General features: G+C 29.6%; 2 protein-coding genes across 2 annotated transcripts in view; one reads left to right on the top strand and one right to left on the bottom strand.

The window, feature by feature from the left end:
* The first annotated feature begins 694 nt into the window (after positions 1-694).
* The window catches only part of LOC123300833 (GPI transamidase component PIG-S), a 63,698-nt gene continuing 49,313 nt past the window's right edge, over positions 695-15,079 (top strand). Inside the window, exon 1 of the mRNA XM_044883479.1 lies at positions 695-844. Within this exon, the coding sequence (XP_044739414.1) occupies positions 808-844 (37 nt within the window). The 5' untranslated portion in view covers positions 695-807. The remainder of the gene's footprint in view (positions 845-15,079) is intronic.
* Positions 2,008-13,781, bottom strand: LOC123300831 (protein I'm not dead yet-like). Its single transcript, XM_044883478.1, has 14 exons — positions 13,628-13,781; positions 12,858-12,970; positions 11,656-11,767; positions 10,641-10,906; positions 9,447-9,561; positions 8,922-8,995; positions 8,269-8,400; positions 7,181-7,315; positions 6,545-6,751; positions 5,697-5,791; positions 4,725-4,814; positions 4,097-4,290; positions 3,890-4,027; positions 2,008-2,335 (listed from the first exon to the last, which is right to left on the bottom strand). Exons 2-14 carry the CDS (start codon positions 12,914-12,916, stop codon positions 2,207-2,209), a joined length of 1,746 nt encoding a protein of 581 aa, XP_044739413.1. The 5' UTR covers positions 12,917-12,970; positions 13,628-13,781; the 3' UTR covers positions 2,008-2,206.

Raw genomic sequence — 15,079 nt, 5'->3', positions numbered from 1 at the left:
ATATTAATAACAACAAATAATAAATTTTATTTTTTGTATTTTTCTGGTTGCGTAAACCACAAAGTTTGTGAGAATCAAAGAGCATAGGGTAGAGGAGAAGCAGCCCATATGAGCTAATGTAAAATCGTAGTATACGAGTTTCAGCGCCTCTACCGAGTCAGGCTTTCAAACTTAATAGTTAATAGTCACCCCCGCAAAGTAGTTAAACTTAATAGTCATACCCGCAAAGGCCTACAAACTTAATAGTTGATCGCCTCAGACTCCAGATGTCACTTATAATTATACTTCTGCTTCTTGTCTATCCTATAGTCTTTGGTGAGAATAATTTTGCGGTTTGTTTCTTGACTTTACAACAATCTACAATCTATGATGAAAGACAACAACTATTCTACAACAATGCTAACATATATAGTTGCAAATAGAACGAAAGTAGATTTTTCCCAAAAATTTTCAACAAAGGTAGTAAACGATTTAGTATGCCAATAAATCAAACAGAATATCATAAAATATTCAGATAATTATTATATATTTACAAAAGTAGCATCTACCATCATAAACATGTATCTTAACACTGATAAAGTGTACGGTTGGTAAGTTAGATATATTGTATTACCAACCATGTATTAAATTGTGATCTAGCTGTCAAATTTTTAAAATGCAGGTAATTTTCAAATTTTGAAAGAATCAGGTTATATTTGAAAAAAAAGTGAACAAAATATTTATTTGTTTTATTAATATAATGTAAATAAAAACAGTAACAGTTTTAATAGTTAATTGTGTATATACTAGTCAATTTTTGTGTGCAAAATGAGTGAATCAATGGAATATGAGTCAGATACAAGTGGTGAGTATTTCATTTTGACTTACTATTTTACGTAGATCGAAATTAATTTGAATGAATATTAGGTTGGTAAATAATATTAAATCACTCATGCTTCTGAAAATACAATACAAATACGTAAAAACAATAATTGTTGTGCCCAAAATTTGATAAGCCGCTGCATAACAATTGTACTGAAAATTTTGATTCTAATTGTACACCAAAATATTGAAGCCTAAACAATATTATCGATGCTGCTTCTTGTATTAATTGACCTATAGAATATACCCGCAAACAGCGGAAATTCAGAAACTGATGGGCATAAGACTTGAACAGCTACAACTACCAAAGAGTTGAAATGATAAAACACTTTTTTAATTGATGCTGATTTTTTGAACTCTTGTATTTTATAAAAAATAATTCACACACTGATTCAACACTGTCTATACAGGGTATTTCAACAGTTAATTCAGTCAATTGTTTGTTTTCTTGCTTGTCATCAATATAAACTAGAATACTTAAAGTTGTTATTAAATGACGTATAGGCTAGTCAATTAAGACTGTTTTCTTGCTATGGGCATACTGCCATAAAATCCTAAATTTTTGTCTACTTATGAAGGATATTATATTATAATACAATTACCATCAAAAATTGGAAGTAGATTGATCGTCTATAACTCGAAATAAATAAAGTTGGGATAATTAACTGGGAGAGCATAGGAGAGATTGTGTTTTTATCAAGTTTTTTTTAATTGTAACCTTCAGATATTTTCCAAAATCTAACATTGAGTTAAAAAAAATATTGACCGTTTCATTATTGAGTTATAATAAAGCAACACTTACATAATACGTGATTTAGCAAGTTTTATTGTTGAACAGAAATGACTATAGTTATACAGTAGGTGGTTGAAGAGACATATGTATATAAACAAAATTGTAAACAACTCTTAGTACACAATATGTTGTATGGTAAATATAGTTTGCGTGGTATTGTAAAGTTAAAAATATCACATTATCTGATTACAGTGGATAACGAATTAAAAAATAAAAATTCAACTTGCATCATACTCTTTAACAAAAGTGTAATATATTTAGTTCCAAACTTTTTTTTAACTACACTATTTCTCATACATTTAAAAAAATACAAATTAAAGGTAGCGGTTACAGACTTAACTTTATCCGGCCCTATAACATGCATAATCAATTTCAAGTCTATATGAACGATTCATTTTTATTTTTATTTTACATGCAATTTTGGTACATATTTTAAGTAACAAACTACATAACCGACGAGACGTTCCAATCAGACTAACCAAAATGATTATTATTATCATATAAAATTTTCAGGTTTGGTGTTAAGCTTGTAACCGCTTTGACAAATAACAATCAACTTTTTGGTTTATCCGGATAATCCCAAGATATTTTGTTAAAGTTCCAAAATAATCCACCCCACGTCAAATAGAGACTGAAGTAAACAATTAATGATAGTATACTAAGTATAATTCCAGCTTTTGCCTGAATACGAAAATTTAATGTTTGAGATCATAGTTAATTATATTAGATTTCATTGAAATAGATGAGAAGCATTTAGAAAATTTATGAAATTCGATAAACTCCCGATAAAAGAGTTCACAACTTTTAAACGACTGAACTATTTTTCATGTTATTTTACAGTTTTTTAATATACACATCATTAGTAGGTACCAGATTTGGGTATTTTTGCAAATATTCGATCATTCCTATAGTTTCATATTTTCGATTAATAAAGAGAAATTCCTAATATACTGCTTGTGAGAATAATAATTAAAATTATCTTTTGTAAATATTATAAATCACATAAAATTTAAAAAAACTCTAGTAACACGACATTTAGGCAAACCTTGATTTGTATTTGTGTATAAAATTATTTGCATGGATTTTCCATGCAAATAATTTCAACCTCACTTCCACTCCTTCACCCCTCAGTCTTCACCTCCTAGGGTCCAGATATTGATAAACAAAGATCAGTGAAATTTTTGGTGTAGGATTTGCACACCGCTGTGACTTGTTTAATCGCATTGTATTTTTCGTGCTCATTACGAAAAAATTACACTGTAATCATTTTCGGTCCTATAATAACGTTTAATTTAGGAAAAAAAAAATCTGTCAAAAAAATAATAATAAATACACGTAAAATAGTCGCGGCCTCAAATCGCGTGAACGTTATGATAGGACCGAAAATGATTACATTTTTCAGTTACTTAGCGTTAAATACTTCGAATTTCAATCGCCAATCATTAATAAATATTGACTTTTCGAAATATAATTGAATGCCAATTTTTGGTTAGATTTCTCCACTCTATCGATTCTCGTTTTTATTGTCAACATATATGTTTTCAGCCCCTAGAACGGGGGGTTACCATCCCTCAAGCAAAAGCAACAAAATCTGAATCCCAAATTTTCATTGAAATGAGTGCTATAGCGTTAAAATTTAGAGGTTTCGTCTTTTTTTCTCCGTTTACTAGAGTAATAAGCTCCTGAAATATTTGGTTAATATTTGTTTTGCACTAAATTAATTTATTGTTCTATGCAAATATAGCTGCAGATTATCTTTTAGGACGCTTGGGTATTGATTAAATTATCTGATTCGTTTTTTAAGATCTGAGACGACGCTATACGATAATCTTGATTTTCAATTTTGAGAGAACGGTGGAAGATATTCGAGAGGCAGGCGCATTTGAATGAGATATAATAGATTTCAATCAACCTCTATTAATTTAATCTTTAGAAATATACCAATCATAAAACGGAAATATGTAACGAACTGATATGCTGCTGTAAAAATTATTATGTGTAAAAATTCTAACCGTCTGATGATTGGTAGGTTGATAGTTGGTGATAAGACACAACTTGTTTCCTCTACACTTAACTTAGAAATTTGCCATTTTCGAGATATTTTCTTTTGGGCTGCTAGAAGAGCTTAAATTAAAAAATTTTGTCTGACCTAACACTTAGTCAGTCCAAAATTTTAATTGTACCCCCCTTTTAGCAGTACTTTTTTAGTAATGACTAAATAGCAAATAAATTTACCATCGAACTTGTTTTCATATTCACAAATCCTGCAACCAAAGCATTAGGAGGTGTTCCTACAGGTAACATGAAGCAGAATGAACAGCATATTCCAGTAGGCAAGCTTAAAAATAATGGATTTACCTCTATTTTTCTGGCCTTAAAAAGTTAGAAAAATGTGAAATCGAAATTAAAAATGACCAAGTTTATATGTATAATAAGACTTACCAAAGCCAAAACTATTGGAACTAATATATTGGCAGTCGAAACATTGGCTGTTAGTTCTGTAAAAAAGGAAGCAGCTGTGGCACAAATCATCATTATTAACCAAGGAGGCAATACTTTCAAGACCCCCAACCAATCGCCAACTAATACTGACATTTTAGAATCGTCCGCAGCTTTTGCTATTGCAAAACCACCACCTAAAAATTTTCTGAATTTCAATATATTACAACTACTCTCGGACATAAACTTCTATCAATCGTAATTTTAAACTTCGATTTCAAAAATTCGAATCTTCAAGTTCGAATTTCATATAGAAAAACCAAACAGCTCCTAAGAACCATAACAAATAGAAAACGTGGGTATCTCGTCTAGTGAGAGATAAAGTTGTATTGCCTAAGATTTCCTTGAACATCTACAAGCCTTCAGTTTTGCATTAATTAAAGAGAAATTTTTTTGGAAAATTGGAAAATCATTTTGAAATTCGTTTTTTGGGATATTCTCGTAAACTGGTTTTGTTATTGTTATATTTTAAATAGATTATTCAGCAATCGTTACTAACTAATATGTCTATTGCTTATTTGTATAAGCCAAAATAAAAAATCAAATTAATAAATTATGTTGAATACCTTACCTAATAGTAGCATAATTCCCCAAGGTGTTTGTTCGTGAAGCACTTTCCAATTAATAAGGCCCTCACTCATTTTAGTTGGTCGTTCGTCTCCTAAAAAATAAAACTTGCCATTAATAATTAAAAACTGTTGATGTGTTGATTTCAGATTCAATATTAAAAATCCTGCCACAAAAATCATACAAATTTCTGATTTGCTTTATTTGTTCTTTTTCGATAAATGTAACCCTAATATTTATGGGCATACTTATTGAATAAGTAATTACTGTTATCTTGGTACGATATTGTCAAATGTTTTGAATTATATGCGCAGTAAGAGTATATAGACAAACTTGTACTGAAAATAAGGTACAATTTTTATCTTTACTGTACCACTCATCTGTTTCTCATACAATATACAATCTACGATGAGTTGCTTAAAATTCTGCTAATATAGTTATTTCTCTTCAACCACAATGCTCCATATAGTTGTTTCTGTTTAACAATAAGACTTGGAAAAACGAAAATAAATTTTTTTTAAATTTTTAACAAGTCACTCCATCTATATAAGGTACGTACGAGCAGGGTAGAATTTAGGGTTGAAATTATTTAGTTCTTATTTTCAACTTTGATGAAGAATTTTATTATAACTTCATGAATGTAGACAAAAAATAAGAATAAAATGTTTCAATATCTGCCTTGGTTTTCGAAATAAATTTTCAATATTTTGAAAATTACGCCAGATATCAAAAAATTTTATTCTTAATTTTCGTTTTATATCGTCAAGTTATAACATAATCCACGATCAAAATTAAAAATTTATATTTTTTTTATTTGTTTAACTGAAATTTTCAAATATTAAAAAATTTAGAAATTTCTGATGTAATGCCCATAAGAAGATAACAGTCTTAAACTCTTCAATTCTGGATTTTTAATATAATTTTCTGTTTGCATAATGAGCTTGACATTAAATATAGTGTAAAATCTGATACTTACGGTCAGCTGAACATGATTTAAAACACGTAGGATCTTTAGGTATGAGGAACATTGCGATAAGAATGAATATACATGCAACTGCATCACCTACCTCACTAAAAAGAGTTTGTGAAAATATTTAGAGGCCGAATTCATGCTACCGAGCTATGTTCAAGGTAGCCTCGATACGATCTCGCTTCAGATAATCCTCAAGAAGGCGTATTTAGGCTAGAAGATTTTTGGCAGTAACAGCCCAGCAAATTATTACTTGATTATTGTTTAATAATTTTCCGGCCTGGCGACATACATTTCTATCATCAGTAGTACAATTTAAAGAGAATCGTATAAAAAAATTAAGGTATAATAGTAGTTTGTACACATGGGCCGATTCGTACTGTACTAAGCCGTCTTCTCATTCCAAGTAGTGTGGAAGTGGTATAAAAAAGGCTTCTATATAAGGAAGAGTATATAAAACAATATTGGTCATATCGCAACTGCTTAAAAGTTAAATTTACTCGTCAAAATTATTATATCATTTTAACATACGAAATTTTTCGACATTTCAAACAGCTTTACCTCTCAAAAAATCATCGAATCTAAAAAACACCCAAACCTCATTTGAAAGCTTGTATTTTCTAGGTTAAAATTTTCATCAACCTTTACCGATTTAAGCCGAAAGTTGAAATGGTGAGAAATCGTCTTCTAGAATATATCGTTATCTCAGTTTCTTTACGTAGCACCAGTGGTTTTCGTACCACCGTCTAAAAACCTCGGCTCTAGATTATATACAGAGACAATCCTGAACATATCACGGTGATCATGTGTACATGATTAAATATATTTTAAAATAAATATCACAAGTTTCTTACGTCCCCATGCCAATTTCCTTCCAACCTTTGAAAAGACCAGGATCACGGAAAAGCCATAATAATATTACCATAATAAATAAAAATAAAACCCATGACTCATGCCAAGAAAGCCTTCCCAAGTCATTAAACTTTTCTTTTAATACACTTCTAGCTACCTTCTCCAATTCTTTACCTTTTTGTACTACTTGATAATCTATTGAGTTTGGCCTGTAGATTAAAATAAAGTGAGGATCTTTGCACCGAAATAAGGATAAAAAAGGTCTTTGCAACACATAACTATACCGAAATAAGTCAAATATTTGCATGTAGCATTTGACCACGTTTTCCAGATTAACTTCAGATTCAAAACAATTACTTTTACATTTCGGTAATCTTTTCGCATTTACGACTCTTATTATATTCTAGGATATGGCAGGTACAAAAATCCATGAATGATGAATCCGATGAATGATTTTGCCGCGCGGAACATATATATGGCAGAGCGATCATTTTTGAGATAGAGGGGAAGGGAAAATGAAAAAAAAATAAAATGAGTAAAAATTGAAAAAAGTTTCTGCTCCTTGCCAAATAAGTTTGCTTATTAAAAATAAGTTTATAAGCCTTTAAGAATTATAGATAATATATTGTAAAATTTACCTGAATAATCCCATGAACAAAATTTGTAACACAAGCCAAAACAAACAATTTAAAATAATCATTATTGGAGCATTCAGTGCCATGAATTTTGCGAAATTAACACCTTCAGCCCCTTCCTTTTCTAGTAACCAATGCCTGTAAAATTAATTATTAAAAAACGTACTAGTCTACAATCCCAAGCTTTTTTCACAAGTGAATACTAACAGGTGGAGACCTCGTTTATACATTTGTTATAATGATGGGCATAAAACATGTTTTGGGGAAAAAATTTCGGAAAACGAAAGCTTTTCGTTCATGGGACTCTTAAATTTTTAATTATGTCACAATCTGAATATTGATAAAGAACCGTTTTTTTATTACTTACTCTTAATATACTATGTATATATGAAATATACAAAGTATATTAAGTTTAGTCCCAAGTTTGTAACGCTTAAAAATATTGATACTACGAAAAAAATTTTGGTATAGGTATTGTCTGTCCGTCTGCCATCACGATTGCTTAAAAACGAAAAGAAATATCAAGCTGAAATTTTTATAGCGTGCTTAGGGGAAGTAAAAAGTGAGGTAAGTTCGTAAATGAGCAACATAGGTCAAGTGGGTCTATAAAAAATGTTCCTTATAAAAAAATAAACAACTTTTGTTTGAAACATTTTTTCGTAAACATCACTGTTTACCCGTGATGGCTATATCAGTTATAAACCTATGTGTGATATGTATGTATGTGTAATGTGACAGAGTAATCAACACTGTCTATACATGGTATTTCAACAATTAACTCAGTCAATTGATTGTTGTCACTTTTTATTTTTAGATTATATGATAGATAGAAAAGTTAAGTGGTTCAACATTTATAAAAATAGGGAGTCCGTCGTCCGTCAAGTCAAAAATTGAAATTTTACGAGCGGCGATGAATACCTTGTTTTGTAAAATTTGAAACTTGACTTTTCTGTTCATCATTTAAATATCTTCTTACTAAAGTAAGATTGATAATTTATTAATTTTAAGTTTTCGGAATTTACGAAGTACGAACGATGTGGTCTTTGAAACCAAAAGTGAATTTATTTAAATATAATTACAATCTGACTTACTGCTCAAAATTTTCAAGGTGATCACGATATACTAAATTTGTATCAGTTCCAACTAAGGTCGCACATCCACCAAGCGAGGATGAATATGCAGCTGCCAGAAAGAAAGCTATCGTGTTGTTTGTTGGAACTCTTCTGCAAAATAAAAGAAACAAAAATAGATATTTGATTCAATACACTGTGATCATTAAGTAAAAATAAAGTAAATAATTGGGAAACGTCTACTTCGATAGAGACGTAATGTAGTCATGTTTTTCACAATACGTAAAATGGCATTAAGGTTTAAGACATAAAAATATTCTACTCAACTTGTGGAATTCCTCCCGTTTAGTTACGCATCGTGGTATCTTCCAATGACTTAATTTGTTTCGCCTTGGAACAAAATATAACTACTTTTATACGACGGGCTGCTAGGTTATTAAATCCTGGCAAACCTTTCACCTAATCTAAATTGAATATTTTTAAGTAGCCATTCTTAAAGTGACCTACAAGAAGCCTTCAAGATCGAAAATTAATAGTTTTAATAATTGATATATTAATAATTGAAAATATATTTTCAAATATGTATTACTGTATATTTTCTAATATTTCTCTAACCTTTTCTGCATTCTTTTCAAGCTAAAGACCTAATGCAAACATGTATATACCATTCTTACTTTGTAAGATTATCCTCGGGAGTTTCGTTTTCATCTTCGTCTTCATTAACGTGGTAAATTGGACCCATTCCTTGCTAAAAAATAAAAATTAAATCGAATCAAAAATTAATAATTTTAATTTATTACAGTAATAAATTCATCCAAATCACTAACTGATTAAATAACGCTTTTTAAAATACAAAGGGGGGCATAGAAGATTGTGATTTTAAAAACGTGGCAAGACACAAATCCATCAATTTTGCAATATTATATACCTGGTAATGTTTAATCTAAAACAGCGTTTCAGTTTATCTTATACAGTGTGTCTTATGGAAAATTCCAATTAAGTGGGCACCATATGGAAAACTTTTTTAATAGTTTATTTTATGAAAAAAAAAGTTATTCCTAATAATAAAAAGTCCTGCATGATTTAGAATGCAATATGAAATAATCAGATTTCTATTTTCCGTTCGTATACAAGGTTTGTCGAAAAATGTAAATTTTGCCCAAGATTACAGAACCTAAAATTCTATAATACTAATTTACCTTTTCTAATTCTTCTAAAACTCCATAAACAATTGGACACATCATAGCTGTACATGCTGTATTTTGCATCCACCACGAAAGTAGGTTAGTAATTGTCATAACACCAAAATGCAATCTAAAAATTGTTATAGAATTAAATGAAATTCTATTTTTATTTTTTCTATGATCATTTGTACAAATAGACAGAAACGAAAAAATTACACATAAGCCGGGACTAGAGTCCAGATTCTCAATATATATAAATTGTCATGCATGATGTATGAAGGATTTTAAATTATATAAAATAGTAAATACACAAAAATTTCAAGTAAATGTAAAAATTTAGTTTCTTAATAAAAATATGATTTTCTCTATGATATTATAGGGAGGTTTTGAAAATGATATGAGCGACGATAATATTAGCGGAAATTTCATTGTTCCTAGAGATCTTTACCAAATAAAATAAAAGATTGTTTCAAAACTAAATGAATAGGTTGTTAACAAAGGCATAGTCAGTCGGTTGGCCAGGGGACGTTGGGGGTGGTTGCAGGAGAATATAAATATAAAATTTGTACTTGTAAAATGTAGAATATATAAACTTTTTTTAAATAAAAAATTTAAATTCGAGTTAACACGGAAGCTTACCGACGAAATTCGAACTTTTCAACGAGAATTATAAATCGGGCAATAAAAAATTAAAATTTTTGAATCATTAACGTTAACGTAATCAATAAATATTTGACCTTGAAAATTGCTTTCAAAGCTTATTTCTGGTTCTTTACTTTGAACCAAGAATTTAATAATTTTACCGTTTTTATTTATTTATTTTTAATAACTTTTAATTTAACCATTAGAAATAAGACAATAAAACAGCCAATCTGCTTAAAAAATCCAAGAGAAGTTTTCTCACCGCGATTATCTTTATTTGGATGCAAGAAATGACCTAATCATGTGCGCAAAAAAATCATTCAAGGTAAAAGGTCGTGAAAATAGACTGACGCTGACTTATGTTATGTTTGAAAAGCGAAGTGCTGAAGCACTCTACGTAATGCAAATTTATATTCAGTGTCGTGAGAGAAAACGTATTTTTCCAAATGAAAAATACTTTGCCTAACATAAAGTCATTTACGAGGTTTTAGCATATCGCTTATGAAAAAGACCACTGTTTTTTAGAAAAATAGATAAGAATTTTATGCCTATGAATTAATAAATTACCTTCTTGGGCTACACCCAACTAACAACAGAAACGCTAGTGCGATACGAATATGTAAATTACAATGCTTAACAGCCAATGCAATCATAACGCTTGTTATAAACATAACATTGGTACCGGTAAAATAAGCCTTACATATATCTGTGGTTCCAGTTATGCCCATGATGGGCATATAAAGAATGGGTATGATAGATGTAATTGGTGATGGAATACATTCGGTTACCCAATAGCCTGCCATAACACATACACAATATAAACATCGTAAATCCTGAAAATGGGTAAAAATAATATCAATCATGTTTAAATTCCTCAACGCTTTGAATATGGAAGTAAATATAAATCGCTTTACCCGAATATGATTGTTGACGGTCTTAATGTACGAAGTTATTACTATTAACTTAAGTGTGAACGGTTAAATATTGCTTTCTACGACATGTTGAGTAATCTATAGCGTAAAAACCACTATAAATTAATCGATTTTTTGTTTCCTTTCCCTCAGAGCCTAAAATCACTTTTACTAAAATTACAAAGTCTCTAACTTAAACGAAAAATTTCTGCATTTGATCTCATTAACTTCAAGTAATGTTTTTACGACCTCATTAAATAAAGCATTTATTGAGAGTAAAAAACAAAAAAGATTGAGAATAAAAAACAAAATTGAAATAAACTAACAAAATCTACTTCGGTTTAACAGACTATATTATGAGCTGAAATAATAAATTAAATACCCGCATTAAGTTTAGTTATCAAGCGGGACCCAATTGCAAATTAATGGGTCCCGCCTGCTTATAAACTTAATGCGAGTATTTAACTTAGACTTTCAGCTCATAATATAGCCTGTTAACCCGAAGTACCGTTTACTTAGTTTATAGTTTATTTTAATTTTGTTTTTTTATTGTCAATCTTGTAAATCTTGCCCTTTTTAGTGCACTATTTAATTTCAGTCGGGTTTTTGATTTTTTTTCAATTCCTATATTTACTTCTATACTCAAAGCATCAACCAAAAATAATATTTACATTACGATAAAAGTCGTATGTTAATACTGGTATCCATAATAATGGCCAAATTATACTGAATATGGCTCGCCAGAATACTCTCAGAAACCAGCCTAATCCTTTATACCATTGACTGTAACATTAAAAACAAATTAAATCCTTAAGTATAATAAATTGATTCAAAACTGTGAAACATCTAAATATTCTAAGTAATCTACAGCTTCGAATTTTCAACTCAACCTATTTCTTGAAACAAAATTTTTTACTAAACGTTTTTATTAAAATAGTCATTGCATAAATTGAATAAAGTTAGAATAATTGTACCATTATTCAATTATTATTCTTTATTTAATTTTTATAATTTATTTTAATAAAATATTGTATTTGAAAAATATATTGATTTTTATTTCTAATAAGGAATATTCATGAAATTTAAATTTGGTTCAAATATTTTTCTTCCGTAACTTAAATGATTGGACATTTGAACTAAACCATTATTTTAGTAATTAATATATTTTTAATTACCTAAAATTAATTAATAAAAGTACAAATTCAGTGGGCAAAATCAAACGAAAATCAAATTTTAAATCGGGCGTGACGTCATAGTATGTGGCTTGTCAGATTTGTTGACATAATGTAAGGTATTAATTACTTTACCATATTTTGTATGGTAATACATTGAGTTGTATTATTCTATGGCTTTTTATTAGAAAACTTAATAATAACGTGTGTAATTCTGTGTTAATTCATTTTTTTTTTTAAGTGTAGTAAATTATACATTGGACTGTCACCAATTGACAACTCACATATTAATACGTCATTAACAGAGAGCGCCAAAAGGACTGCATTTAACATCTCAAAATTATTCTCTATTTTAAATATTTTTTTACACTTAATTACAGAATTTTTAAATTTATGTTTTGTATTATGTTATAACGGTGTAAAAAATGAATTAAAAATATTAAAAAAAATAAATGAATATTTAATATAATTATGACGCGATAGTGATAACAGAAAAATTTTCCGTAGACAACGACACTAAGGACGCCCAAAAACCACCCGATGACGAAGCGTTAATGTAAAGAGAACAACGAAACTCGAAAAGCTCGAAACTGGGATAAGACCTTGACTAAATTTCGTTAGAGTAATCACAATCAAAGTGATATGACTTTGATTGTGATTGTTATGAGTATTGTTTAAAAACTACTTCAAACTCTACTTACAAAGGCGGTGGGGGTGGAGGAATTTCTGGTTCTTTTTTTCTTCCTATTAATCCCCCCATCTTTTATATTATATGTGAATTATAACTAAACTTTATATTAAAGGTGAATTGTAACTAAAATAAAAAATTATTTTCATAATCATTTCATTATAAAATTTCTAAAACTAAAATCATTGTTATATCTTTCGTAAATAAGCGATAGGACCTTCTTTGTAGAAAATTTTATTCTCTACAAAAATTCTCTCGACATTTCGCTAAAATCAATAGTGTAGCAGTTATTGCAAAAAAACAAACTCATCCCTTTAAACCAAGATGGCGGCATTCCTCCAAGGGGTACCATCCCGCCATTTCAAATTTAAACTTATCTTTGAACACCCTAACCGTAATTAAAAATGCTTCCCTCCAAAAATGCGATTTAAAAATCTAGGATGACTGTACTAAAAGTAGGAAAATTAATTTCATTTTTACCACCTTGTTCGATAAAATTGAAAAATAATCTTTTTTCACGTTTTTTGATATTTGCCGGCAATGTAGGGCAAAAATATTGGCCCTATATTGGAGTTACAGAGGATCGTAAATAAAATTAGGGGGAGGGTAATTTTATCCAATTTATCGACGTCTCTATTTCAGCAGGATTCACCTCACAAGTCGTATTAATAAGTGCTTTTGAGTGTTTATTATCGTATTTATTACACAAGCTGGGCCATGATATAATCATTATCTATTTATCAACTATTGAACTGACAAGGGATTATATCAGATAATTTTTACCTGACGTTAGGGTTTTGTATTTCCTTTGAATAACGTTGAATGTTATTTTTTACATGTTGCACGTTATACGTAATCTTTTTTCATATTTAATATGCTCTTCAGCACAAAAATTTTGATAGTGGAAAAATTATTTAAATAGTTCTTCGGCTATAATAACATGTTTCCACTAAAAACTCAATTTTCAAATAATTGTAAATATTGATTTTAAATTGTACAATGCATAGTAACGGCAAAACAAACTGTGTAGGGCAAAAAGTACTGATTTGCATTTTTCAATGAACCTTTTTTTGGTGTTCTGAATCAAATGAAATTATTATTTTTAGTCGGAATAATTATAAAGGTTAGGCTGTGGGTACAAATAATGGATTTTGTATCGAAAACGAAACGAAAATCATTCGGACAACATCTAATATTTGCACGCTCTTCCTTTGAGTATAGATATTGAGGTCAAAAATTTTAGCAAGTCGCTGAATATTTAGTTATAAGATGCCCTTTCAAATGATATGTAACAAGGAATGGGGTGTCATTTGAAATTTCAAAGTTGGGTTGGCTAGGGGTGAAACCTAAAATTCTCTATAGATAATATTTTTGAACTTCCCTCTCGATATCTAAATCGACTTATTTTCACTCAAAACAATAAACACACCAGGTCAAGAGTTATTAGGGATGGATACTTTTGAAATGAACACACTATATAAGCGAAATTAATAGATTATTTTCTTTTGTCTCTATTTGTTCATTTTTTTAAGAGGTATAACATGATTCTACCCACTAACCCCTTAAATAGATCTAGGCGTTTTTGAAACGGTTAACACGAATCAGAAATTCTGCAGATCCATTAACTTGACTCCATTAAAGACATAGTCAACTCATACAACGATTATCTATTTTAATCGTAGAGTTTACGCACAAATGCCAAAAAATCTGCAGATTCATACTAAATTAATCCGATTTAATTGGAAAACTTGATTTTTTCCTTGGGAAACTTATTTTCATCAATCTGTAGCAGATGTAGCAGAATATTAAAATAAAATTGGAAAAGTCATCGATGATTTACTTATGGAAACACCTACCTTTATTAATGGTTTAATATATTTGTTTGTAATAGTAATTTTTTACTCATTTTTTATTTCATCGTGGTCGTCCTACGCTAAACGCTTTGTGTGTTTGCAGATAAGCTATTCTGCATTATATCTAAATTTGGGTAGCAGTTTTGTTTAACGTAGCGCACTGACAATCCAGCTGAACGCTGTACAGTTGTTTTACTTACGGAGTTGTTTTGTAAAATAACTAACAGTTTTGTAAAACCGCTGCAGCTGATGCGGCAATGCATCTCCTTCATATACATTGAGCGAGCTCTGAGGTCTCCTTGTTGCCCAGTCATTCTTGTTAAGACTAATATTAAAGGAGGTAGTGTAAATATGTGAAGATATGGTTATGAAAATTGCATTG

Source organism: Chrysoperla carnea, chromosome 5, assembly GCF_905475395.1.
Source record: "Chrysoperla carnea chromosome 5, inChrCarn1.1, whole genome shotgun sequence".
NCBI lineage: Eukaryota > Metazoa > Arthropoda > Insecta > Neuroptera > Chrysopidae > Chrysoperla > Chrysoperla carnea.
The sequence above is the reverse complement of the archived record's forward strand: the minus strand, read 5'-3'. Positions and strand labels throughout refer to the sequence as shown.

Bases quoted from the DNA above. Each gene is read 5' to 3' on its own strand.
- LOC123300831 (XM_044883478.1), bottom strand. From the start codon at position 12,916: ATGGGGGGATTAATAGGAAGAAAAAAAGAACCAGAAATTCCTCCACCC. The intron at 8,401-8,921 runs GTAAGAATGGTA...TTTATTTTGCAG, and splicing joins CCCGAGGATAATCTTACAAA to AAGAGTTCCAACAAACAACA. The intron at 4,815-5,696 runs GTAAGTATCAGA...TTTATTTTTTAG, and splicing joins TAAATCATGTTCAGCTGACC to GAGACGAACGACCAACTAAA.